General features: G+C 35.6%; 1 protein-coding gene across 1 annotated transcript in view; it reads right to left on the bottom strand.

The window, feature by feature from the left end:
- LOC115343415 (sodium channel protein type 2 subunit alpha-like) overlaps positions 1 to 26,416 on the bottom strand; it is an 80,145-nt gene that overhangs the window by 1,967 nt on the left and 51,762 nt on the right. The window contains 10 exon segments of the mRNA XM_041124224.1: positions 1 to 1,141; positions 1,488 to 1,758; positions 2,170 to 2,274; positions 5,386 to 5,523; positions 6,308 to 6,361; positions 8,811 to 9,092; positions 9,361 to 9,483; positions 14,215 to 14,388; positions 15,627 to 15,781; positions 18,294 to 18,411. Of these exon segments, the coding sequence (XP_040980158.1) occupies positions 1 to 1,141; positions 1,488 to 1,758; positions 2,170 to 2,274; positions 5,386 to 5,523; positions 6,308 to 6,361; positions 8,811 to 9,092; positions 9,361 to 9,483; positions 14,215 to 14,388; positions 15,627 to 15,781; positions 18,294 to 18,411 (2,561 nt within the window).

Genomic DNA, 26,416 nt, shown 5'->3' with positions numbered 1-26,416 from the left:
TCTGATTTATCATCATCATATTTTTCTTTTTCTTGTTTTGTTACACTGTCATAAGAAGGTGGATATGTGGTGGATGAAGACATATCTATTTTCTCTGGAGGTGAGTTTTCACTTAGCTTACCAATAATCATATCTTTTTTGATAAGCAGATCAACCCCATCTTTCCGATACATAAACAAAAGTTTCTTTACTGACTGTCTTAAAAGATAACGTCTATAAGCACGCTGAATGATAGTAGCGGACACTTCCTCCTGTTTTCGTTTTAACGTAGTTGTAATTGGTTCATAGGAGACTTTTGAAGGATTGGCTGCCATAAAACGTTCTTCCATCTGTATTCTGAGGGCATCCATCTCGTCACTTTCCCCCAAAACACGCTTTGTGAAAGCAAACAAGATGTCAAGGCAGTGAATTCTGTCACCGCTTACCATAGGTAGATCCATTGCAATAAGTTGAATTGTGTTTGGTTTTGGTATATTAAGAGGAGGATCCAGAGAAGCTGCAAAATCAGATAGTTTACTGTATTCTATGAATTGTGTTGCATCTGGATCATACTTTTCCCAGACTTCATAGAACATCTCAAAGTCATCCTCACTCAAGGGTTCAGCGCTTTCTTCAGTAGCAACACCAAAGTTCTCCAAAATCACAGCAATGTACATGTTCACCACTACCAGAAATGATATGATAATGTAGCTGACAAAGAAGAAGATCCCAACGGAAGGGTTGCCGCAGTCGCCTTTAACGGAGCTCCCCGGATGATCTTTATGGGGATCACAGTCTGGCTCCCCACTGTTAAGAATTGGGTCTAACAAACCATCCCAGCCAGCAGATGTGGTAATTTGAAATAGGCAGATCATGCTGTTGCCAAAAGTTTCGAAGTTGAACATGTCATCTATACCAGCTTCCTGCTTAACATAGGCAAAGTTGGACATGCCAAATATCGCATAGATAAACATGACCAGGAACAGCAGCAGACCAATGTTGAACAAAGCAGGAAGAGACATCATCAAAGCAAAAAGCAGAGTGCGGATTCCCTTAGCGCCTTTAATGAGACGCAGGATTCGACCGATTCTGGCAAGTCGTACAACTCTGAACAAAGTGGGGGACACAAAGTACTTTTCAATCACCTTAGCTAGAAACATACCTGTAAAACATAAAAATAAAATTAAAAGGGTAACATTTTATCACAGATTAGATTTTCTACAACAAAGTATAAATAAAGAACATCTCTACCTGTAGAATTAGTGGAAATTATAATTGGAGATAAATTTTATCTGCTACGGGTAATTTAAACTTTTTTTCCAGCACTCTTAGAAAGAGTATTAAAATTAATATAGAATTATTAGAAAGTTACTATTCTAAAGTATGCTTTTCATTTCCTAAATAATCAGGAGACATTCAGTATTTCCACTGATCTGTAAAACTTGACAGAGATAAAGCATTTAATACATGTCTTACTATATTTCATTTTGAATATAAGAATTTCTTACCTACTATTGAAAGAATAACAACCACAAAATCAAAAATATTCCAGCCAACGGTGAAGTAATAATAACGGAGTGAGAACAGTTTGAGGACACATTCTCCAGTGAAAAGAACAACAAAGACCAAGTTAATCCAGTATAAAATATTTTGCATCAGTTCACCCTGGCCATCTGTTTCTATCATCATGGTGACCATGTTAAGACAGATGAGAACCATAATAGTGATGTCAAATGCTTGCTTTGTTACAATATCAAATACCAGACCTTGCAATTTGTTCTGAGGGGAGAAAAAAGAAAAGGTGGTATTATCTTGCACATAATGAACATCCTTTTCCTCTCTTCATTTCCTTCTTCCTCCCCCCAAAATATACAACCAAGCAAAAGGCTGAAAAATCTAAGAAAAGCACTGTTCAGTAACTTCTTTATTTGCCAGCTCTAAGTTTTCCCCTCAAAACCCAACAGGCTTCTATTTCTTCAGATTCTTTGATTTGCTACTTCCTCAGGCATAAAAAATGTGAGAGATTTTCTCCTGCAGAACAGAAATATGTATATGTTTCAATTCAGAATGAAGGGCTAACTTGACTTAGGCCTAAACCATTTTAGAGTTGAGAAAAATTTTTTGATAGTTAATGTACTGCTGCGATTTCTTCCCAAATGTATATGATACAAGAATAGGACACATTCTTACCGCTGGTCTAGGTATAGGTTTTTGTGGTTTCTTGGATCCCAGCTTCTTCATTGCATTGTAATATTTCTTTTGTTCTTCTGTCATGAAAATGTCTTGACCTCCAAGGTAAAATAATAAAACCAGAACAGATTACAGCCAAGCCTTATAATCCATTAATTCACAGCACTGCAGAACATGGTTTTTATGAACCACGTATTCATTCTTATACATTGTTACCAAAACCAAAATATAGTAATTATATCAAAGATTGTTAAAATATCTGGCAAGTCTTGATGGAAAAATAAAAAAATTAAGGAACAGAAAAAACCTCTAGGACTTCTATCTATTTGTTATTAAAAAAAAATACATACCTGATTAATTCAATTAAATACGTACAAAAAAACCCTTGTAAAAAATACACATTCCATAGATACTTATAAATCTAACATCATAAACTCCACACTGTAAATCAATTGACCAGAAATAGAAAAGCTTCAAAGGTAGAAAGATTCACCAAGAGCTGATACACCTTCAGGGAAACTGTATGAGGAAAAAGAAATTACTGATGTGACTTTTCAGGATGCACATTTTATCTTTTCAGTATGGATATCTCAGTTCAGATGGTTTTTTTGCCACAGTAGTATTTCCACAGTGTATGTGAGGGTTGATCCCCCTACATTGTACAGAGATCATCAGAAGCATGGGCTTACTCTGAGGTTTCTTGCCTGAATAAGAGGACAGCAGTCTGAGTAAAAGAGTATCTAGACCGGTATGTGTAATAAACATACGGAAACACTTGTCAGGAATACAATTTCTGTTGACAAGTAACCTCCTTTTTTTCTTTAATGCATTTGTTTGCATGTACATTCCAGGTATGCGTGATGCCAAAGCAGTGGCACTTGGAAATGGATTTCAGAGTCACAGGTGATTCTGTGACTTTGTCAAATGAAGTATCGATCTTACTGAGAAAGTAATGATGAATCCAGATGAAGATGTGCTTGAGTCTTTCAGTGGTGGTTACATATAGACATGAACTTTTAGAATTCAAAAGAGATCCTGTTTAGCATGCTCTCGTAATAAGCCAAATATTGAAGTAAAATTCAGTTCTTAGAGAGTAAGGGTTTTGGAAGAAAAACAAGAAATTAATTTGTTGATTATGGTGGAAATGTGATGTGACTCTGTCAGGAGATTTAACCCAGTGGGAAATAAAAATAAAAAAAAAAAAGCAAGCTATAAAGGAACTGGCATTGAACTAAGGATTTCTTCTGCTGCCTTATTGATGTAATGGCTATCAAGAGTGAATAATCATCATTGTCTCAGTGTGCTGTCCATAGGGAGAACACTGGTCTCAAGACACATTATATCCCTTTGAGGACTGTAATGGTTAAGAATTTGACAGCTAGTGGAACACTTTTTTCCCCATGGGAACTAATGTAATGAAAGTAGGATGCACACAGGGACCAAAGAAACGCACACAGTTTAACCACACAGGGACAGTATATTGCAACATGAGGTCTTTCCCATTCATATTCCAACAATGTTGCCCAAAATGGAGAGATCTCAGTGATGTGAAGGCAGAACAAAGACAAGAAAAATACTGCTGGGTGGCCGTGCACTGCATGATCTGCACATTTCTATGAGCACGGGTTCATCTATAAATTCAAAAGACAGGCGACTAACGTTTGCTAATTTGCTACATGAAACTGAAGAATAGCACGTAGATAGAGTTTTCCCCAGCCTAATTGTTGTTCTTTGTGGTATCTGTGGTATTCGACTTCCTTGGTGACAGTTACAACAGCTACAAATGTACAAGGGGTGTATACCACACTGCCAGAAAAAGCCCTTTAGCAGGAACCCTTCTCTGGCTTCTGAGTTATAATGACTACAGTAGACGGTGTCTGCCAAGTGAACTTAATAGAATTTATAATCACCTCATTACCAAGTAAGGTCACCTTGTTACATACAGACTGACAAAATGCCAATAGCATGTATATAACGTTAGTCTTCCTCTCCAAGGATAAGAAACTGAACCACCTTCCTTTTAAGTACTGGAAGCCCCCGATGTTTATTCCAAGGGAGGTGCAAACATCTTGAAGGATGAAGATGTCATCAGGTTTGGAACCACAAACTCATCTTTTCTATTATGTGGGTCTGCAGATAAGAGACTCAAAGGATCTGAAGAAGCAACATACGAAGCTGCATACTTCAATCTCAAGTTGAAAGATTTACTGGAAGTTTCCACTGCAGTAAGTCTAGCAATATCTTTTTTTCAGTACAATGAATCAAACTTGACAAACCATCTAGAATCACAAATGAAGAAATTATGTACTGCCTTGCTATTACTTAGCTCACTTTTTTAAAAAAAAAAAAATCAATATTCCAGTATGATTCTGCTCCAAATGTGTACAGGAAAATAAGACTCTCGTAGACCTTAGACAGCATTTATAGTTTAAATAATAAGTAGAATTTAATTTGCCATCATAGTCTGAATTTTAATCGATTTAAATGCTACTGGAGTTCTTGGCACAATCTTGTGCTCATTTGAATAATAGAAACAATTTCAGTTGAAAAGAAAAACTACACATTTTCAAATGTCAACAATTTTCTTTCTCTTGCGAATTCACTACTAACTCATGAGACAGTTTCCCAACCCTCTCTAATCTTACAGTACAGAGAGTAGTTCCAGCATTCAGCCTGTCTGTATTAGTCTCTTTATAATTGAGAAGGCCTTCACAGTACTGCTATGCATTATCTGTGTATCAATTTTGATATTTGTAGTTTTGCATATTCTCTTCTTCCCTGTCATCTATTTGCTTGAATTAAGTCATCTCCATTTTCACATAGCTTTGTCACAGCACTGTAAGGGTGAGCGAAACACAATACATAACTTTCTGACGTACGACATATCATTGGGCTGTACAGGGATGTGGAGAACACTTGGACATTCAGCGAAGAACAATACATAACTTTCTGATGTACGACATATCATTGGACTGTACAGGGATGTGGAGAACACTTGGACATTCAGCGTAAGTTTAAATTACTTCAAATGCCTTAAAAAGCAAAGACTATTATTTCATTATTTTGAATAGAATAAAAGGAAATCTTAATAGGTGATTTCTTTTTTTTCTTTCTATTACTATGAGAAATTTCAGACACTCATATTTATCCTTGCATACATTTGCTGAATGCTCAATAACAATGAAGTGTTGTGAAAATGAAACACGTGATACTTATCTTCTTTTTTTGTTGGTTGAAGTTATCTATGATGACACCAATGAATAAGTTTAGGGTGAAAAACGATCCAAAGATGATAAAGGCAACAAAGTAAATATACATGTACAGGTTGTCCTCATACTTGGGCTGTTTCTCTGTCTATGTAACACAGAAAAACAGGAATACATCACAAATAACAGTTAAGACAAATTACAGAATACCGAGCAGGAACAGAAGTTGCATCCAGCTGGACAGCAACTCCTTGACAAGGTGGGAAAAACAGCTGTTTTGGAGCACTCCCTACACTTCCCTTATCTTTGAACTTGAAAATCTATTTAATAAGATGTCTATAATTGCATCACACTCCCCTTTCTCTCTGCCAGTTCCTCTCTAATGACATTTAATGGTTCATGTAATTTCTACTAATTTTGACAGAAGTATGCAAATCTCAAAAGCAATTCAGTTCCTACGGACTGTATGCAAATCAGGAGCTGGATAGAGGAGAGACGCAAACAAATACCAGCATTAACAGAAAAACAAGCAAAATTCAGCCATTTTATTTTTTGAGATCACCAGAGTCTGCAGCTCTGGATTAGCTGTCACTTGATCATTTGGGTTATTTCTGGAGACACAGGAAAAACTTGTTTCCTAATCTGTACAATCTCAGTGACATATATTAATAGGAAACCAGATTTTATTAGTTTTTTTATTTACAGTTTACTTATTAAATTAGTAACACTTTATATAGATCTACCGCTATAATTTTTTTAACGATTAAAAGTATATGCACTTAACTACTTTATAGTGCATAGCTTTATACAGAAAATTTGTCAAGGTGCTATCTTTTTATTCTTTATATTTTACTTTATTTCAACTGCCATTCAAGAAGCATTACATTAATCTTATATTTGCTTTCACTCGGTAAATTTTATATTGCACTTACTTCTCTAGAATCAACCGCAGCATACATGATGTTCATCCATCCTTTAAATGTTGCCTAAAAACAAAGTTTGTTAATATTTTCTATCAAAGCTCCAATATTGTAAACATTCTAAATAAAACACTGTCTTCTGCAATGTATTTGCACCCACAAAAATAAAGAAGAATATTAAATGTCTGGTAAGACACGTGTGAAGTATTCACAGGAAGTAATTTACTGGGGAATACTTTTCCCTAATACATAAACACTGAATCAATTCTAATCTTCATGTAAATTCATATAAGCTCCATGTGGGATGAGTTGCAATCAATATCTGAGAATAACAGGAAGACTGCAAATTATAAGAAGGCACTCGGTTCTAACTTTCTGACTACCAAAAAACTGGAGGAGGACTTCAAAAATCAGCCACCATGGGTTGGCATTTTTCAGACAGAACATGCAAATAGTCCTAGAAGAAACTCCAGAAGATAAGTAGTCCCAACAAATCTTAAGAAAATAACAGAATCATAGAATGGTTTGGCTTAGAAGGGACCTTTAGAGATTATCTAGTCCAAACTCTCTGCCATGGGCAGGGACATCTTTCACTACATGACACACTTACAATAATGGGGCATCCACAACTTCTCTGGGCAACCTGTTCTCACCACCTTATCATTAAAATAAAAAAATTTCTCCTTATATCCAATCTAAATCTACCCTCTTTCTGTTTAAAACTGTTGCCCCTTGTCCTGTCACTACAGGACTTGGGAAAAATTTTCTCTCCGTGTTTCTTATAAGCCCCCTTTATATACTGAAAGGCCACAATAAGGTCCCCCTGGAGCCTTCTCTTCTCCAGGCTGAACAACCCCAACTCTCTCAGCCTTTCTTCACAGGAGAGGTGTTCCAGCCCTCTGATCTTTTTCTTGGCCCTCCTCTGGACTCACTCGAAGAGGTCCATGTCTTTCTTGTACTGATGGGGTCTCATGAGAGTGGGGTGGATGGGGAGGATAACCTCCCTAGATCTGTTGGCTACACTTCTTGTTATACAGGCCAGGATATGATTGGCTTTCTGGGCTGCAAGTGCACACTGCCGGCTCATGCCCAATTTTTTGTCCACCAGAATCCCAAAGTCCTTCTCTGCAGGGCTGCTCTCAATCCATTCACCCTCCAGTCTGTACTGATACTGGGGATTGCCCTGACTCAGGTGCACGACCTTGCACGTGGCCTTATTGAACTTCATGAGGTTCACAGGGGCCCACTCCTCAAGCCTGCCAAGGTCCCTCAGGATGGCATCCCATCCCTCTAAGCAAATCAACTGCACCGCTCAGCTTGGTGTCATTTGCAAACTGCTGAGGGTGCACTCAATCCCACTATCTACGTCATTGATGAAGCTATTAAATAGTGGTCCCAGTGCAGACCCTTGAGAGACACCACTTGTTACTAGTTTCCACCTGGACATTAAGCCGCTGACTGTAAGTCTTTATCCATCTAGAGGGCCTTCCATCAAGCCTACTCCTGTGAGCTATGATATTAAGTAAAAACAAGGTATGAATGGTATGTTTACTGGAAACATTACATAGCTGAACCATTCTATACAAGATATGTTACAAGAGCTAACAGCACTGCTGTCCTCTACACCAGTAATTTATGCAACTGCCTAGTGCTATTTAGCAATAGCTAGTGTTATTCCCTGAAGCAATCAGATGGTAGCCTGCTGGCACAATACTAACTACTAAATACTACCAGTTGGAGATTTTTAAAGACAGAATAATTACCAAGTGCTTATGAGCACAAATATTTTCCCAGAAGCAGTTTGTCAAGCAAACCCAAATACGAACATAGGCTTCTGTCCTATTGGCTCCAATTTAGACGCTGCCTCTAAAAAAGGCATGTGCTTAAAAATCTAGCACTAGCAAATTCTGCAAATGCTCATCCAGAGTTTAAAAACAAGCTAAGAACTATTTCTAAAAAACCCACTTGATAATAACAGACAATGACTGGAGTGGGACTAGTAAGAACAGTAAAAAGGGAAAGAAGAGAAAGGAAAAAGTGAATTTAAAAACTTTTTCTAAATCAATAGTTGGCTCTCTTCTTGTTTGAAGATCAGATAAGCCCTAGAATATATCTATTTGACTACCATGGTAAAAATTTAAGCCAACATGCCTTAACAGATCAAGCAAATAAAAGAAAATTCATCCTAGCTGCTTTTTTTTTTTTTTTTTTTTTTTTTTTTTTTTTTTTTAAATTTTAACTAGATGATTTATTTCTGTAGAACTTGAAAAGGTGCTAGTAGTTGGATGCCAAGGAACTTTATATCCCTCCGGTAAATATTCTCTTCCAAAATGGCCACAGAATGTATCAGATTTTTACCATAAGCAATATTAATTAGCTTCCTAGAACACAATAATAAAACCAAATCCTGCATCTGTTCATATATTGTAAAATAACACTGAAAATTATGGAACTAAGGGTTACTGCTACAAAAGTTAAAGCTGGAAAATTAATTTATCAAAATTTATACACTTACTACTTGAAGCAGAGAAAGATAACCAGCTCCAACATTATCAAAGTTTACTTTCACATTTTTCCACTGAACTTCCACAGAAGTCATCATAAGATTTTTACACACAGTTGCATTACTGACTTCCTCTGGTGAGAATTTCTCACCAGTTGTGGTATTAACACAGTGATAGAACTTGCCAGCAAACAAATTTACTCCCATGATGCTGAAAATTAGCCAGAATGTAAGACAAACCAGAAGTACATTCATAATGGATGGGATTGCTCCAGTAAGAGCATTCACAACCACCTAGTAAATAAACAGAGAAAAAAAACTTTTTAAAAGCAGTATGTAAAGAAGTAAAAAGATCACTTATTTCAAATGTAGCAAAAGATATAATGTAAAACATTAAAATACTTTGAAGTAATCCTAACAGAAAAGGAATAACACATATAATACAATCAAACATGCTACTGTTGGCCTTGAAAACAGACATGCAGTTCAGTGTTCCTCTGTGATTTTATAATTAGGCATATTTTTATGGATTTGCTTTACACACTATTTCTTTTTTTCTTACCCTCATGCCTTCAAAGCGTGACAAAGCTCTTAGAGGTCTCAAAGCTCTTAATGTTCGGAGGGATTTAATTGCACTGAGTTCTGAGAAACCAAGGGCATTAGCTACTAAGCTAACCAAGGAGACCTAGAGGAAACAAAGCAAAACAAAAGAATTTTTTTTTTTTTTAATAGCCTCACAATACAAATGTAATGCCTCAAGCAAGAAAACTTTGATCTGGATATCAGAAAAAAGTTCATTAGGACCCTAGACTTCTAGTAAGAACAAATAAAAAAGAACAAAAAATTTAAAAAATTAATAGAACATTGTGTGTAAATTTCAGAACATTTTAAACAGAGACCTTAATCTCTGCAATTTTCATCGCAGACAGAGTGCTAGTTAGAAGAATGGACATCATACCTGTGCAAAATGAAGGGCAATTTGGACAAAAAGAATTTGAATAAAAGCTCGTCTTCCCAATAAACTCAGCCAAAGCCTGAAATGTACTGAAAACCCAATCCCATTCTACATGACATGTTACAATACTAAACAGTGCTCTACTACAGATGCATTATTATAGTCATGATAAAATGTGAGCCAGCAGCATTTGCTTCTGCTAATTTGCACTTAGAGTAATTCACATAATAGCAGATATACAAATAACCAGTAATTCATATTGCCTGCAGATGACGACAGGCTTAGAAGTGGTATACGCTCAGTCAGACAGGAATCTGACATGTGTGACTCCTAACTGTACAATAAACACAAAGAAATACCAATGTCAATACAATTACCTAAAAGCAATGCACTCAAATGCATAGAACAGTAGACAGCGCTTTCCTGGGAAGTGGAGTTATGACAGAGTTAATAATTTAATTGTGAGCTATGGCTTGTTGTCTTTTCAGACTACTGCAATCTGGATATTTCAAAATCATAATACCAGAAGAAAATCTGTGTTTACCTCCATTTGGCAAAAAACCACTGTTTCCAGTGTTTCAAATTCAAAACTGAAGTTAAAAATTCTAAATCCAAGCATGATCAAGAAGCTGGCAGATATGTTTTAGAGTTATCTGCCTTAGAGTATTGAAATGGGTTAAACAATGGCACTTTATAAAATACATAGACAATGAGGAGCAACTGGCTAATTTTTTATGTCTTTTAAACATAGCATGCAATGTTTTCATAAAATCAAGGGTGCTTTTAAAAAATCAGGATGCAATGGTTTTTGTAAATCGCACAAACCAGTTAAAACCAAATTAACTCAAGGAACTCAACATCTGTGCAATATGTGAAATACAAGCCAGTGATCACTACAATACCTTATCATGGTGACTATATACCTGTACTTATAAAATAACCCATTGAAAACTTTAGATAATTCAGCTGCTGAAGTAATTATAATTAGGCCACATAGTTCAAGAGAAGAAAATTTCATTAAAAAAAGGAAAAAAGAGAACTAGGACAAGATTCAGAAAAAGAACACATTCACTGAGTGGAATGACCTTCGTTTATGCCACCAATCTGAATTCCTATACAAACTCAACTATAATACTCAATTTCAGAAGACTGTGCCTTCTTTAAATTCAAATACTAGACAAACATTTAGCACGGAAAGCATTAATCCATATGAATCCATCAAGACCTTAAGATCATTAGGCCTTACTTTTATAATTCTAGAGAAGACGTAGAGAAAATCTGTTTCAAGTATTCCTGTCAGATAACCATATTTTCTTAGATAATGCAGTTATTATATTTGCATATTTGCATTGCAAGAAATCCTCTTCCTGCAAGACTAGCACATCTCTACTTAATGATGCCATAATTTTATCTTTCTTTGTAAACTAAAATACAATTTAATATACTACTTTCTTCTGCTTTCTTTTTTTTGGAGGGGAGAAAGGTAAGGGAGGATAGTTCATCTCATCACACTGTGATGATAGCAATTAAAGCCTAATTTTTCTGGTACCATCCGTGGATGTGTGTGCATATGCAAACAAGTTGCTTTTTTTTTTTTTTTTTTTTTTTTTTTTTAAATAAATGATTTCCTCCTCTTCCTTATTTATGATCATGGTTTGGACAACTCCTGATACCAGGCTCTGAACTTTCTTCCACATATAAAAGTGCTAATTGTAACACTTCTGTGATGTAAAATTAGAAAATAATATTATATACTATCACAAATACAGTAAATTCAAAAGGTGTATTGTAACAAAAAGAAAGGGAAATGTAAAAAATACACTGTAATGATACATGTGAGACAGAATCCACCCTCACCTTCACTTGAACTTTCTGTTCTTATAACTACCAAACGGGGCATTTGCAGAAAAGCACATTGTTAACGTAAGGTGGAAACACCTTTCTTTGGATTGTTAAACTGCTTGTGTTTTGGACAATTAATGTGCCTTGAGATTTATTTCCTCTCTTAAGACTGTTACTTTTGTGGAAGAGAGGGTCTAATCCACAAGAATTTTTGAAACCTTCAGTACAACTGGATTAACAGCTCAAAAGCCGATTGTCCGGCTGCTTTCTGGTGAGAGTCAATGACTTCTGTCCTCACTGAATCTTCCACTCCAGATGGCTGTCTCCTGTTGCATTTACACATGAGGAAGCCTTATGCAGATTTCTTTCCTCTAAGGGTAGCTCAAGCAAGCTGTCACACACTACACAATCCCATGTTTGATCTTTTTTATTATACCCTTTGAACTTGCACATGGAAAGCTGAGCTAAACCAGCATTTCTACTTGTTTTGGGGTTAATTATCCTTTTCTGGAAACACTGTGAACATCACAACAGGTAAGAATTTCTGTTTGTAGCTCTTTCCCAAGAAGGGGACAGCTGGAGAGTTTAGACCAATAGGTACAAAACGGTTTGCCTAAAAAGATCCTGTAAAATGTTGCCTCACTGTGAAACATTTAATTAGACTGGTACTGGTATGGCAAATTTGTTCAATGTTTAGCTGGGTAAAGGCACAGGACAGGAAGATAAAGCAAAGATAGATTCGAACAGTTGAGGGCAGCACACTGCCTGTTACCTAACCAACAGGTAAAATGCCAGCAGTAAGAGAAAGAATTAAAGTTGCTTGCTACTAGCTGAAAACAATAACAAATAAATCTGGCAATAAAGTCAGAAAAAGCTATGCAGACCACCACTGACTTTTTCAGGGGGATGGGTGTGGTGGGAGGAGTGGGTTTACAATACAGGTGGTCAAACACTGGAAGCAGATTGCCAAGTAGGGTGGCAGAATCGCCATTCAAAACCGTGTGTCACCCTGAGCAGCCTAATCTGACCCTGAGGTTAGAACTAATTTCTTAGCTGAGCCTGCTTTCAAGGCAAGGAGCTAGACCAGAAAGCTAGACCACCTCCAAAGGTGCCTTCCAACTAAATTAGTCTATGATCTGCTGCTATAGGGTCATAAGATGTAGGCATTCCAAGCAAGAGATGAAGATGGCTACATGAAAGCACTGAAATCACTGGGAAAAGGAATAGCCCATACTATCCCTATGGAGATACTAAGAAGAATTGATTTTAAACACAATTCAAAGGGGAGAACTCTTACACTTACTAAGTTTCTTAAAGATCAATACATCTGTTCTGGGAATATATGCTGACTTTATGCTTTGTATAAGTATATATTGGGTCTTCATAACAGAAGAAATGGAGAAGATATGAAAGCAAAAAGCAGAAAATTGAATTTCCCAGACAGAACATATGTTATTTCATGTCATTGAGTTAGCCCATTTGCTCAGAACGGGAATTCTGTGTTCCCGCCCTATAACTGATGCTAAAAAGAGAAGCATAGTTAAGTGAGGAAGACTGATAACAAATACCACTTGTGCCTTTCCCTCCAAAACAACCTATTTAAAAAAGAGCATTAGCTAAGTTTCTGTTCTATTGGTAGGGGACAAAATTTCTGTCCTAGATTCCAGATTCCATCTGATTAATAGAGTTTTCCCCTGTCCATTTGTTGAATTTCCACTCAAGTGTCTACACAAAGAGAAAGAACTCCTTTATAAGAACATATCATACAATGTCACTAATTTCATTAATTTCTTTAGAGTGCAATTTCAACAGTAATTTTATCATAATTGTTGAAAAACATTAACTCTGGCACCTAAAACACGGCTTTTTTTTCTGTTATAAGAATTCAGACAGGCAACAAGTGGCATTCTCCATGATCGGAGACGGAGCCAAACAAAACCAAAATAATTTCAGCTTCCAAAAAGTATCCTTAGAAAGTCATGTGTCAATGAAAAGTGCAAGAGTTGCAGCGAAATTAGCCTTGCAGCCTAGTACACAGTGAGCCCCATAACAATCAAGATGAGGATTCCGAATGAGTGTTTCCCACTTTTTTATATCGATCCATAGGCCACCGCTTTTCATTTTCTTCAATCCTTCTTCTTTACTCCAATTGCTGCCCCCTTGCCCCCACCCCTCTTCTTTTGCTGTCTTGATTTCCTGATAACATTCACCCCTGCAGTTCTTTGCCAGTGATTCATGAAGCCCAGGATCAACTGTCCTACCCCAACTCCATGTGCTCACTTATATTTCCCTTCCCTTCTGTGTCTACTTCCTCCTTGTTCTCTGTCACCAAATCCAGAAGACTGAAGCCCAATCAGCTGATAGTCCTCACTCACTTATTGGGACGCAATGCAGTAAAACACAGACAGAACACATGGAATCAATGATAGCATAAATATAAAGGCAGATTTAGTTACTCACTGAATAATTACAATGGAATCTTATTCACCAGTATGTCATTTTCTGTTCTTTTAAACCCAATTTATATTCTTCACTGTATATATATGTATCAGATCAGAGTTACATAAAAGGACCTGCCTAAACAACAGCAATAGGTTACTTAGAAAGTATAGTACCTACATCAACAATCAGGAAGTCCAGCCAGCACCAAGCATTAGTGAAATAAGTTTGAAAACCGTAGGCCACCCATTTTAGCACCATTTCCAGAATAAAGATATAAGTGAAGATTTTATCAGCATATTCCAGTATGATTTTTATAGTCTTGCGCTGTTCAATATATATATCTTCAAAAGCCTGTGAAGAATGGGTTACATATAAGTCAGATATTCATAGCTCTTTGCAAACTACAAATTAAGCCAAAAGAGCTGAATTAAAAACGGCAAAGTAAAATCACTTTCAACTTTAGGTGTTTTACCTCGAAAAGCCAGCATGAGCAGAGATTACAACTGCATTCTTTCCGAGTTTTAGATTTTATCATTGCCTGATAATGGTATTACAATGTAATGACTGAAGTTGCCAAACAGGGGTTTTAGAAATTTCAGTAACAGTCAACACAGAATTACAATTTGTCACCCTGAAAAGCCAGTCAGGCTCAGTCAGAAGGCAGTCTCCCGATTATAATAAATTCAACTAACAAAAGAGAATAATGAGCTACAGTAACCTAACATTATATTGCTGCTGATCTTTGCTGAATTCCAATATCGAGTGTTGCTGGCAAGTTTTAAGTAGCAGAAGGCTACAGGGGTGGCCACTGTGAGAAGAGGCCAGGGGCTGTCCTGTGCTGGCTCCACAATGGACCCACCACAGGAAGCAGCTGAGCCCATCAGTGAAGCTGGTGGTGCCTCTGATATTTAAGAAAGGGCAAAACACCGCATGGCAGTATGAGGACCGAAGAAAAAAAGTTAGAGAAACTACCCTGCAAACACCAAGGTCAGAGAAGAAGGAAGGGACATGGTGCTTCAGGTGCCGGAGCACAGATAATAACAGTATATACCAAATCCTACATCAATCACCAACCAAAACCAACCCAATACTTAGTAGCTGTGTGAAGGACTAAATGTCACTAAGAACAGTATAAAGGAATTCAAGGATTCCTATGTAACAGTCTAGAAACACTGAAACTAAAACTAAAGCAAAAAATTAACTGAGAACATGATGAATTCAGTATCTGTACTGCTTTTGGGGACAATTTTAATTTAAAGAATTGTTCCAGTTATTGCGTACAATTCATTTTGTATTATTTTTATAATTTCTTAAACAAGATTTGTAGTGTAATCCTTTTCATAAGCACTCTCACACACACATATCACCTTGTATTTATCAAAAATTCACCTGCAGAATGTTATTTGACAGCAGAATTTTAACGACTTATTTTATATGCACTACTCAAAATATTCTGGGAATTTAGTTCCACGCTCTCCTTCAAGCCAACTTTGTATTTTTTAATTAATGAACACAGATGTGTTATTAATCCTATCTCTGATAAAACATTTTTTATAGGTACTGTTTCTATGGGTGCAAGCTCTACTTACCAGAGCACCACTGCTGAGAAGAATCATGAAGACAATGAATGTTTCAAACCAGTTGTGTTCTACTATCTTGTAGCAGGTTTTTCGAAGGTTCCACCAGATTCTTCCTTTTGTGCTTTCCATACTGCCTTTACAGCATTTAAACTTCTGTATACAGCCTAATAATACAATGATAAATTGTTATACAGTAGAATTTTCATTATCCTGAAAAAGCAAAATCATTCTTAACTGGCTACTGTTTCACAAGGTTCAAATTACTTCAATTTATGCTTCAAATTACTGCATGCTACTTAAAGCATCCTTACCTTCTTGATTTGATACTTTGGATGTAGGAAAACTTGCATGTACACAATTTTTCTACTACCCTGACACTACATCAAGCTTAGAATAAATAAAATTTAAAAAAAAAGTCATCTAATTGAGCTAATTTTCATTTACAAACACATTTTAAAGAATTATTTTTCATTTATATACAAATAATCGAAGAACATATGAGAAGCGTCAGGGAGTAGAAACAAAGAGCATAAACACATAGCAACTTTCACATGACCTAATTCAAGAGTACAGCAGCTTCTTTTAAAATTACTTTTGTCTCTCAGCTAAGGTTCTGTCCTAGTTTCAGCTGGGATAGAGTTAACTGTCTTCCTAGTAGCTGGTACAGTGATATGTTTTGAGTTCAGTATGTGAAGAATGTTGATAACACTGATGTTTTCAGTTGTTGTTAGTCGTGTTTAGACTAACGTCAAGGATTTTTCAGCTTCTCATGCCCAGCCAGTGAGAAAGCTGGAGGGGCACAAGAAGTTGGCATAGGACACAGCCAGGACACCTGACCCAAACTGGCCAACAGGGTATTCCATACCATGGGACGTCACATCTAGTATAGGAACTGGGAAGTGGGGGGTGGGGAATTGCCGCTCGGGGACTAGCTGGGTGCCGGTCGGCAGGTGGTGAGCAATTGCACTGCGCATCATTTGTACATTCCAATCCTTTCATTATTGCTGTTGTCATTTTATTAGTGTTATCATTATCATTATTCGTTTCTTCTTTTCTGTTCTATTAAACCGTTCTTATCTCAACCCGTGGGTTTTGCTTCTTTTTCCCGATTTTCTCCCCCATCCCACTGGGTGGGGGGGAGTGAGTGAGTGGCTGCATGGTGCTTAGTTGCTGGCTGGGGTTAAACCACAACAGGTTCAAATAAATCATGCAGATGTAAACACCCTTTATTTTATTATATTATACTGAGGAATGACCTCTGCTTCAAGGGCTGACTAAGGATACCTCTTTCATGACACAAACAACTGATTTAACTGGAGATTGTGAGAGCTTTTCCATGTAGTACAGATTTGTGGCAACCATCCACAGAATTGTGCCTCACAGTGGAGAGCTCCCTACCTTATCATAGGGCCTCTAGGCACAGTTTTCAGTGAACCTTAATATCTGCCTGGCCAATAGTAGTCTCCTTATGTCTTTAAAAATGATTAATCACGTAGAAACATAACCAAGTTTAAATGATTTTAATGGGTCCCAAAGGCAGCATTCCAGTTTTCCTGTGTCATTAAGTTCGTATGTTACAAGTAGGTTACACTATATGTCATCAGCTCAGATAAAACAGCTACCACTGTGAAGTGCATGATTTATCTTACCTTCAACTACTCAAAATGCCTACTTTACGGAAAAATTAATCTTATGCTCAAGGATTGATAGACATCACATAATATAAGGATAAGGAAGAACTTTAACATAACATGAAATTATTTGTGAAGTGTACTTCTTTTTTTAATCAAGAGCTTGCTATATCAATATAGCCACACGTTCCAAAACAATTTTGTTTTTCTAAAGATGGGTGAAATAACATTTCAAAGGACAAGCGACCTAGCCTAAGTCAAAGGTGTCTTCATAACAGTAAATCAAAAAGCATGGATAACATAGGAGAGTTAATCCTGGAACACATTTTGCTTTGAATTAGTTTAATCATGACCTAAAAGGAAAGTAAGACCTGTAATACCACAAAAATGGGAAATACATTCCTATACAGTAATTTTCACTAGTCCTCTAAAGGAATTAGCTATACAGAACTAAAATAAATCAAAACTTCTAAGGACATGCAAATATGCTCTTAAGACTTCTTTACTTGAATAAAAACATAGGATCTCATTCACCTGTTGCATCCCACATTATATTTATGCATCCCCTCCCCCCATTAATGCTGTAATATCAAGATAATAACTCTATTGTTTGAGTCAAACCTTCCAAGATCTGAATCATCAACTGGCTTGCTTTCTAGCACTATGAAGGGACTGTGGGTAATCGCATGATTCTGGTTTAAATCCCAGTGGAGTGAACCTGGTGTAGGGTTTGGTATTGCAGATTTCACTGAGAACGTCTTTTAAACCAACAGCATTACTGACTGCTGAGAATCAGTTGATAGAATTGCATCTAGTGTTTATTTAAAAATATTATAAATGATTGCATACACACATATTTAACTTTGCATCACACAAATGATTCCACTGACTTCCGTACAGCTATCTACAACAGGCAAAATAAATCATATCATAAGACTTGCAAACTAAGATCCAGGACTGCTGTAGCAAATAGCTTCCCTGAACTGCCAATGCTTGTTGCAAACAACCAAAACGTAATTGCTAACCCCAAATTTTATTTCCATACCTTCTGTGAAGCATGCCTGTAGCTCTGATGCTTTTTCTGGTTCAGTTTCAGCTTTTTCTTCCCCAAAGAGAGCTAAATTAACTGTACTTCCTTCAGATGAGCTGGAAAAATTTAGCTTCTGAAAATAAAATTCAGTAACTTTACTAATATTTACAATTTTAGAACTGTAACATAACTTGAAGCATGCAACACTGTGTGCAAGTAATAATAAGAACAATATTTGTCACCAGAAATACACACAAACATCCACATATAGCAGTCAATGCTGTTGAAATGTGCATAAATCATCCACTTTCTACCTAGAGATTGCAAGGCATATCATGTAATCTTTCAAGGAATTTCAGAATTTCTGGTCTAAATATAGTACAGCATTATCATTCATCAAAATTAACTACTACCAAGTAGATTTTCTCATACATATTCTATTTATTTTGTTTTCTACTCTTATTTTCTTACTATAATTTCTCTTGCTACATTTTAAACCAATACGTTATACTGTATGCTTTAAGATGATGCATAGTGATAGCTACTTTCATTAGAGCAGTCTCTTCAACTTGAAGACAGTAAATTCTGACAGCTTAAATTGTGAACTGTCAGGGTAAACTGTCCAAGGGAGAAAATGTAGCAGATTTTTAAGGACTGATTTTAATTCAGTGCCCGTTATTCATAATATAAAAATAAAGGAAATGAATTATCAGTTCTTTTTCACTGGCATCTTAAACATCAGTATGATGGAAGCTAACTACTTCTGGCATATAGGACAATTTGTATTAAAATGTGGTTGCCTTTGACCACAGATAATTTAGTTATTTTTCATTTTAAGATCATTCTTATGATCTAGATTGGAAAATGCTAAAGTAAAATCAGGATTAACAGGAAACCTTGTCTCAGATGTGAATTTGAACATTACCCTCAACACATTCATAAAACAAATTAAACCTGCCCTATCTTAACCCATAATTATCACTACCATATGAACACCCTTTATGTTTTTTCATAAATACTGTTAAGTTTCAAAAAGGAAAAAGTATGATAAATACATTTCAACTGGCATTAATTTGCATTCTTTTTTGCCGATGCACGTATGTATTACATTGTGCATTCCGAAACTACCCATTACTCTGGTACACAGTTAACACCTGAAAGAAAGGATTTTGTTTGTTTGTTTTAATAATCAAAATTACGTAAGTGACATTAGTACTAAAAAAATTACTAATAAAAGAATAAGCCTTAATTTATTTTTTCTTTTGTAATCTGCATGTGTACTGCAAAAATCCATAGACTGGAGATCTTAAAGGAAGATGCGGTGTCCTGTACACTTAATCTGAGTATGAGTACCAAAGTAAGTCAAAGTAGTTTTGGTCACAGCATTCTCTGACATTTTACAATGTTACCAAGAAGTATGTAACATCAGTAATGAATTCACACAACTAAATGTCTGTAGGGAATGATGTAAGCACACTTTGTAAAACAGCCTCAGTTTTGCAGAATTAACACCATTTTCATTAATTTAGCTAGACTTGCATGATTAAGAGACATTTAATATACAAAAGCAGACAAGTTACAGGCACTATGCAATCAAGCTATATTTACACCTCAATTGCAAAATATGAAAGGACAAAATTATTTTAGGTATTAAATAATTAATTTTTTTGCTATGTTTTTGAAAGAAGACAGAGACAATTTAGTAAGAAAAAGTAACCCAGTGTTCTGCATTAACTTTTATTAAAAATGATTCAGTAATACTGCCTATTGTGCTGCTACTTTAAAAACTGATTATCTGGAATACAACCCCCAAATTACTCATATTTAATGCAAACACCTCTTTTTCATTTTTCATAGCATTAATTTTAAAATACCAATATTCACAGCAAACATCTTCTCCTATCACTAATTCTACTGAACCTGAGGATAGCACTATATACCACCTTATTAATAAGCTGCTTTCATCATTCCATGACATGTCATATATATATTGCAAAATGTTGCAGCAGTGGTGGGTAAACTGAAATAACGAATTGAATTATAAAGCAAATTACTAATTTTAAATATATCTATTTTTTAAGAGTAAGGAAGTTTTGTGTCATACTGCTCATAAAAATTAAAAACATGAGGTACCCTGGGTCATTTGAAGTGTAAGCTACTTAGTACACTGTTTGAGCAGATGACATGAATTTAACTGAAAGAATACAGATTTTTATGAATTAACAACATTAAAAGATGAACAACCATAAATGGAGAAGAAACTTAAAAGAATCAATGCATTTAGAACATGAGGCTATAGATCTCATTTAATACATGGTAGAAGAATCAGAGATTAGAGAATTTTTTTTATTTTTAATCAAGAAAGGCAATTTTCTTCACTCTAGAAATCAAATTAGAGGCTCAATGAACTATTTTGATATAAAGGACAGGTAGCCTGGTTCCCTCTTTCTTCTAAGGACAGTGTAGGATATAATCCTGTGCTTGAAGAGTTACAGATTTAATTAAACAATGGTTCTCTTTTTCAAGTGAGGTGCTCATATTTTTCATTAAGATGAAGGTATCAAAAAACAAACAAAAAAAGATGGTAAAAAGCAATAGGCATAGAAGAGTTTCCTGTTCTAAATAAAAACTCAGTTAGTTCCTTTGCTATGTATAAAGTTCACAGAGATCTAACTGATTTTGTGAATCACTCCAGGAACAGGACTTTTAGGAAAGAAAGAAATGTTCATCCTTCACCTTCCAGGGCACTTAGCTGCTGTTCAAAGTTTACCAAACTAAGATAAGGCGGCTTCCTTGTATATACACTAAGCACTGGATTGAATGGGTCAACTCACGTACTCAGAAGTCAACTCATGTACTCAGAAGTTGATTAGCTGCCTTGATGTTTGCAAATCAGCAGCTAAAACATTGTTAGAGAAAAATTCCCTCAACATAATACCTTTTTTTCTTTTTCACTGTTGGCAGTGAAAAGCTACAGAGATTTTGAATACATTAATTTTTTCAATACAAATATCTACTGTACTGTTACAAGGTCAAAATTTGGAGCTCATGACTTCCTTTTTTCCTGAAGGAGTCAAGGTATGATGGCACAAATACCTGCAAGACTAATGTTACTACTACAAACTGTCCCACTGAAGCCACTTAGGATTGCTTGAGGTAACTAGTAAAGAGTCAATCTTTAGTGACCATCATCTTAAAAATACTAACTGAAAATGTACAAAAAATTGCAGATAATGACTGCAAAGAAAACTGCATAATAAGAGCTAATAATAAGTAGGCTATTGATTATTCACATGGTGCAACATACTGTGCATTCAACTTGTAAGTCACTCACATTTTGGTATTCAAATAGTAAAGGAAAATCTGATATGTTTCCCAACCTCCAAAGCAAAGAACAAACGTACCAGAAATACAGCTGTTAATACAAGGAATAAAAGGGAAACATTGTCTTGTGTAATTTTGAAAAAACAAAACAAACCCACAGGAAGACTGTGCTGCATATTCTCATCTTTTCACTTACTAAGGATCTCTCTCTCTTTTTTCTTTTTAATTTAAGTAGACTGACTCTCTTTTTGCTGGAGAAGGAGATAAAGAACTGCAGTAAAATGTGAAAGACAATTGTTGATAACAGCACTTTGGAGAGTATGTTCACGAACCTCTTAGAAAAGAGGATCCAAAAATATTACTACATAGAAATGCAACAGAAAACCTTAGCACACCTGTGTTACGCTGCTTATATTCCAGCAATTGAATATTTTCCTGCTTAATCAGATCTATTTTCAGCAGGAAATACTTCTTCTATCTTTTCTTTTCTAGATAAAAAAGATAAATTTTTATCTTTTTATGAGATAAAAATAATCTCATTTTTCCATTTAGTCTCAACAACAAAAGGACAGAAAGCATCATCTTCACTACATCAGCTTGACATATCACTGAGTATGGTACTCTTCAGCATAAGCGCAGTTGGTAAAGTCACTTTTATTAGGATCTTTTTATTTATCTTTTTCTGAAAGAATAAAAGTCAGTATGTGTGTAAATAAAGCTTGCAAATAATTTACCTTTTAAAGGAACCCAAAGTATTGTCCATAGAAAATGCTTGGGTTTTTTCACCAAACTAAAACCAAAACCTACCTCTCCTAGTCTATGTAATTTAGAAAAAAAAAAAAAAAAGCATGCATATCTATTAAAAATAAAAAAAGCATCACCTTATTATGCAAGGAAGGTTACAGTAAGACAATATGACATCCAAATGAACAAGATTCAAGTATTTTTCAGTCAAATGATTACAAGCCCCTGCTTTACTATTTTGCATGCTGTTCTATACCTGTTCAGATTCACGACAGCAGAAGCTTGAAGCAGGAGCAGTGTCACATAAACAACATCCATAAAATTAGAATCATCCCCCCATACTTAGCACCAGTAGGATGGGATACTACCACATTCTACTCTCCCCTACTTAAGTGCCTTTTCTGAAATCTTTTGGAAAAATCCTTAGAGAGACATTTTTCCACTCCATCTTTCTGAATAACTTACAGGTCCCCCTGGCACAAAAGTGAGACCTGAAATATTTCCAATATATAATAGAGTGCAAAAGAATATACAAAAGATAATTGAGGATTCCACAACAAAACTAAGTGAACAAAATTTGTATTTGGAAAAGGAATACCTCAATGACCCGTAAATGGCAAGGAACAGAACTGCCCAACTATTCAAAACAGATCATCAGGAATAAGAAACACATAGCTTGGTACAATTAAGGTTCGTTTTACAGTTCTGGAGTTCCTGAGTTTAGAGGTCTGGGAGGGTACTAGTTCCTATTTTGTCTGTTTAACAATTGTCTTAATTTTAGCCTTATCCTCGATTTTCCTAATTTTTATTTTTTTTCTTGCTTGAACTTCCTTATTTATATCGTTTTAAAACACCCTGATTTGTTTAGACACCTACGTAGAATCCTACACAGAATTTTTGCTTGAAATTATTTATTCTGTCTTTCTAAAAATAAAGCAACTGGATTAAGTTCACAAAGAGACAATTATAGATGATGAAGAGCAAGACTGATAGAAATGATTCCCTAACTTTGAATCTTAGACATACACAAACTTCATGAGTAGAATATAACTAAATTATTACATCCATATTCAAAAGGATTATGCATCTGTATAAAAAAAAAAATATATGTTTGATTGTTCCCAGGAGCATGTATTTGATCCTATATTTTAGCTTCTCTTATATGAGAAAACTGGAATGTAAATTATAAAAACATTGTGAACAATCATGAAAATTTATATCAAAAGATATAAACATTTTAGCACACAAGTAATTGCATATATGTAGTATTACAAAGGCATTGGTCAAATGAACATGATCAGAGAATGTTCGTAATTACATGACAGCTAAAAACATGGTTCAACAGATGAACAGAAAAAGTCAAGTGAAGATTACCTTTCCATTTTCATAAAATCATAGGCTGTTAACCTCTTTTAAGCTTGAACAGTCTTGATACTTAATAATTCAGTTAACAATATAAAAACCTACAAAGCATGCAGGTTATGCCACAGAAGTAGTACAGAAAATACCAAAGACGTAACAAGGAGAGAGGAATATGTTGGGGTTGCCCTCAACCATGCTGTGATGTGAGTCATGGGACTCAGCTTACAGAGCAGCTGAGCATGTTTCCACTACATTGCAATGGATGAGGAAAAATATATTGTAGCGGAGTAGCATGCAGGCCAATCAATCTCAAAAGTGATCATATACGTATGATTTGTTTAGGTAACCTGTGTAAACATGCTGACACGTTGCTCTGCCTGGTTAAAAAGCACCAGATCTGCATTCTTGACTGATCCAGCTTGATTCTACTCCTGTGAGAAGTAAGAATGGTACGCAATGAAGTTAAAACACGGTACCCTTTAGGTGTTTCAGTTCTGGAAACAGCAGAAGTATGGATTCCTACTTATTTAAAAATGTGTTTTCTAGATGTGTCACACATTTGCAAAACATAACATTTATAGCTGTTGATTAGAGCTTTAAGCATATCCAAAGACATACTGAAAGAGGTAAAATTAGCAGAATATCTGAAGCTCACAGACGTATATTGGACTTGGACCTGAACTTAAAAAAAACCCCAACCCTCAAACAAACAAACAAACAAAACAAACCCCAAAACCCCTCCACCTCCATCCCCCCAAAAAACCCAAACCAAAAAGACAGACAGATACACCCACACTATGTATATTACAGCTTTACGCATCCCCTAAATGGTAGTAATTAGACCTTTAAAGTAACAGAAATATATTTTTCCTTGCATTTCATTTTCAAGGTTATTCCTGGTCTTCACTAGATGCTAAATATGTATCTAGGATACACTTTCAGAAAGAAGCCACAGGCAAAACAAAATGAAACAAACCCATCATACCAGGTCAAACACGAAAACTTCTTGGTAAGCAATTTTTCCCAGCATCATTAGCTTTTTTTAACTGCATGACTTAAAAAAAAAACCCAAAAAAACAACTTTCATATAGCTTAAGGTGCATTATGGACTGTAATGGAAATATAGCAATGTAAGAACAAAAACCCATGCCTAGCAATAAACCTGCATTTCCTCAAGTACCTCACATCTATCTTTTATTAGTCTTCTGGTATAGATCTAATCTCACTTCTCACCAATGACTTTTCAAAGGCTCATCAAATAATGTAGCTATCTAACAACTCCAATATAAACTGCTCCCATTTAAAGGGAAAGTCTGAAAGAAAGGGCTGAAATAATCTACAAAATGAAAAGCAATTACCTCACTGACTATGAACTACTGTACATGAAATGTTTTTTTGTTGTTAATTTACGTATCTCCTATGGTTGTCTTTTAACCATGGCAATCCTTAGCTACTTTTCCAAATTTGAGTGGGTTAAAATTAATACTAGATAATAGTATCTTATAAACAGCTAATGCTTATGTTTAATCTTGAATATCAGAGGTGAGAAGGCAAAGACTTTGTTACCCTGCTCTTAAATATAAAATAGTGAAAACGGGTGTCTTCGATTGCTGGATAATTTCCAGGTAAGAGTTAGATTTAACAGAGTTATCAGAGCAAGAGTAAGAGTAAATTACCTGGATTCATCAGATATTCCTTCCCCAAAACTAACTTTATTAAAACACACTAAGGAGGGCAGTATCCTTAATTCAGATTAATAATACGTAAATGTGTAGCAGCTGTTCAGCAGACATTATAGCTTCCATACAAAGTGCAGTTAATACTTTAAAACAAATTATGAATATTGTTTGCTTTGCTTTTAAGAGGCCTCTTAGTAATCTAAGGTCTTCTCAACTGAGATGTCAACATAATATATGCAGTAACAGAACCTCCAAAAAGCAGATGGAACAAATCAAGTGTCAGGAAATGAGCTGCTGAAATAACGAATAAGTGTAATACTATTGAACACTGCACTCTACAATAAAAGAAATACCTAGAAGAGTCACCTTATTACACCTTTTAAATTTAAGTTTAATTTAACTACATTTTGCTAGACCAAACTTCTTTTCTAAAATTAGGAAAGAATAATGGGCAAATTCATTGCCAGTTCAAAACAAAACAAGTAAAAACCTAAAAAGCCCACAACCAATCAAATAAAAAACCCCTCAAACCCCAAAAGAAAACAAAACAATCCAGACAAAGCAATCCAGGCTGGAGTACGCCTGTCTGCACAAGCATTGACACTCCATTAATGTCCTTGTGTCTTCAGGTGCCAGGGGAGCTGATACCAGACACAGTCTGCACAGGAGCCACAGCATAGCAATCTGAATTCTCAAAAGTGTCTCTCAGGATCCTGCCGAAATCCATGACTTTCTTTCCCCCTCAGTCTGCAGCTGCTGACAAATGACTGCTTTCCTAAAGCTCACCCATTTTAAGGTCAGGCAGTTGTCTTTGAAGTGACAGGTTCAAAATTCCACAAACAAGCAAGAAATTAATATTTTTTCATTCAGTAATTCTAGTTTTTCCACATCATTTTTACTTGGCATATTCAGTTCATAATACTGACATTGTTCCCTTGGCTTTCCCCCATCATTCTAACTTCAGAACTTGAAACCTGTTGTTATTGCTTTCATTAGCCTGAGTTAGCACCTCTGTTAGATTATCCAGTA

Source organism: Aquila chrysaetos, chromosome 6 (genome assembly GCF_900496995.4).
Source record: "Aquila chrysaetos chrysaetos chromosome 6, bAquChr1.4, whole genome shotgun sequence".
In the NCBI taxonomy this organism is placed as follows: Eukaryota; Metazoa; Chordata; class Aves; order Accipitriformes; family Accipitridae; genus Aquila; species Aquila chrysaetos.
Note: the sequence above shows the minus strand (reverse complement) of the source record. Positions and strands in the feature narration are given on the sequence as shown.